The sequence below is a fragment of the Aplysia californica genome, unplaced genomic scaffold (assembly GCF_000002075.1).
Source record: "Aplysia californica isolate F4 #8 unplaced genomic scaffold, AplCal3.0 scaffold00527, whole genome shotgun sequence".
NCBI lineage: Eukaryota > Metazoa > Mollusca > Gastropoda > Aplysiida > Aplysiidae > Aplysia > Aplysia californica.
Window position 1 is genome coordinate 471,264 of NW_004797797.1, and position 1,242 is coordinate 472,505.

At 38.1% G+C, this 1,242-nt stretch overlaps 1 protein-coding gene across 1 annotated transcript in view; it reads right to left on the bottom strand.

Annotated features, from left to right (window-relative positions):
• LOC101845869 overlaps positions 1 to 1,242 on the bottom strand; it is a gene marked incomplete in the record, with an annotated part of 18,540 nt that overhangs the window by 714 nt on the left and 16,584 nt on the right. The window contains 1 exon segment of the mRNA XM_013086966.2: positions 558 to 624. Within this exon segment, the coding sequence (XP_012942420.1) occupies positions 558 to 624 (67 nt within the window).

The window sequence follows — 1,242 nt, forward strand, 5'->3', positions numbered from 1 at the left end:
ACACACACACACAGAATAAGAGAGAGAAAAGAGAAAGGGAGGGCGAGAAGAGAGACTAAGAGAGATAGTAAAGAGAGACACAGAGAGAGAGATAGATAGAAAGAGACAGAGAGAGAGAGAGAGAGAGAGAAAGAGATATAGACAGAGAGAGAGAGAGAGAGAGAGAGAGAGAGAGAGAGAGCGAGAGAGAGAGAGGGAGGGAGAAACAGAGAGAGAGAGACAGAGAGACAGAGAGAGAAAGGGGGAGAGAGAGAGAGCCAGAGAGCAACAGATAACATAAGGTCATTATTGAAATACCGAGGTCAATAATAGTTTTGTTTCGTCTCCTTATTTCTTACTTGGTTTTCAACTGAACAATCACGAGGGCAACATTTTGATTTGGATTTTGGCGTTATATCTTTTACTGAAAGGTTTGGAAAACAAAAACACCCCCTCCCCTAAACAAACAAACAAACAAACAAACAAACAAACAAAAAATCCTAATCAACAAACACACAGAATATGACATACTGAAACACTTGTGAAATGTCGCTGACTTTAAAAGAACATCTTCTTACCGTTTCTCTCATTTTCTTTAGCTGCCATATTAGTTGTCCGTCGATTTGTGAAAAAGCATTTGAGAACCTGCGAAGAAAGAAACGATACAGCTGTTATAAGATCAGATAAAATAATAGTTTATTATCACAGAGGGACATTTTTGTTGGCTGCACAGGACCGTAAAAACACAATGACAAATCGGGCTAAAATCCGATGGGTGCCGGGTTATAGGGTTTTATTTCTGATGTTTTAAAGACATTTCTAGACCAAATTCATTCAGATCTGTCTTTGAGTGAGCATATGAAATCATGGACAATTTACTATCGACAGGGCCAATAAATTTTTGGGGGATATTTTGTGGGTTAGTCGGTTTTATCACCAGGCCGACGAATGCAGATATACAACATAAAATGTATATTATATATAGTACTCCCTGTGATACATTCTCTGAGCAGTTTACCAGAGAGTGGTTTGTGTCTAGACACAATGAAATCAGGCGCTCGTCAAGTTTTGGGCGTATTTAGAGAGTGATTGAGAATTATCTTTACCGCTTGTTCATTTATTGTCTTACTTTTCATGAGTCAAAAAAAAAAATGGAATAAAAAATGTACCCCTCTATCTTGAATAGAAGTCGATAAATTTCCCATTGAAAGAGGTGGGGGTCGCCTGGTGTCTAAAGTAAAATATAGGACCTACGAAAAAATA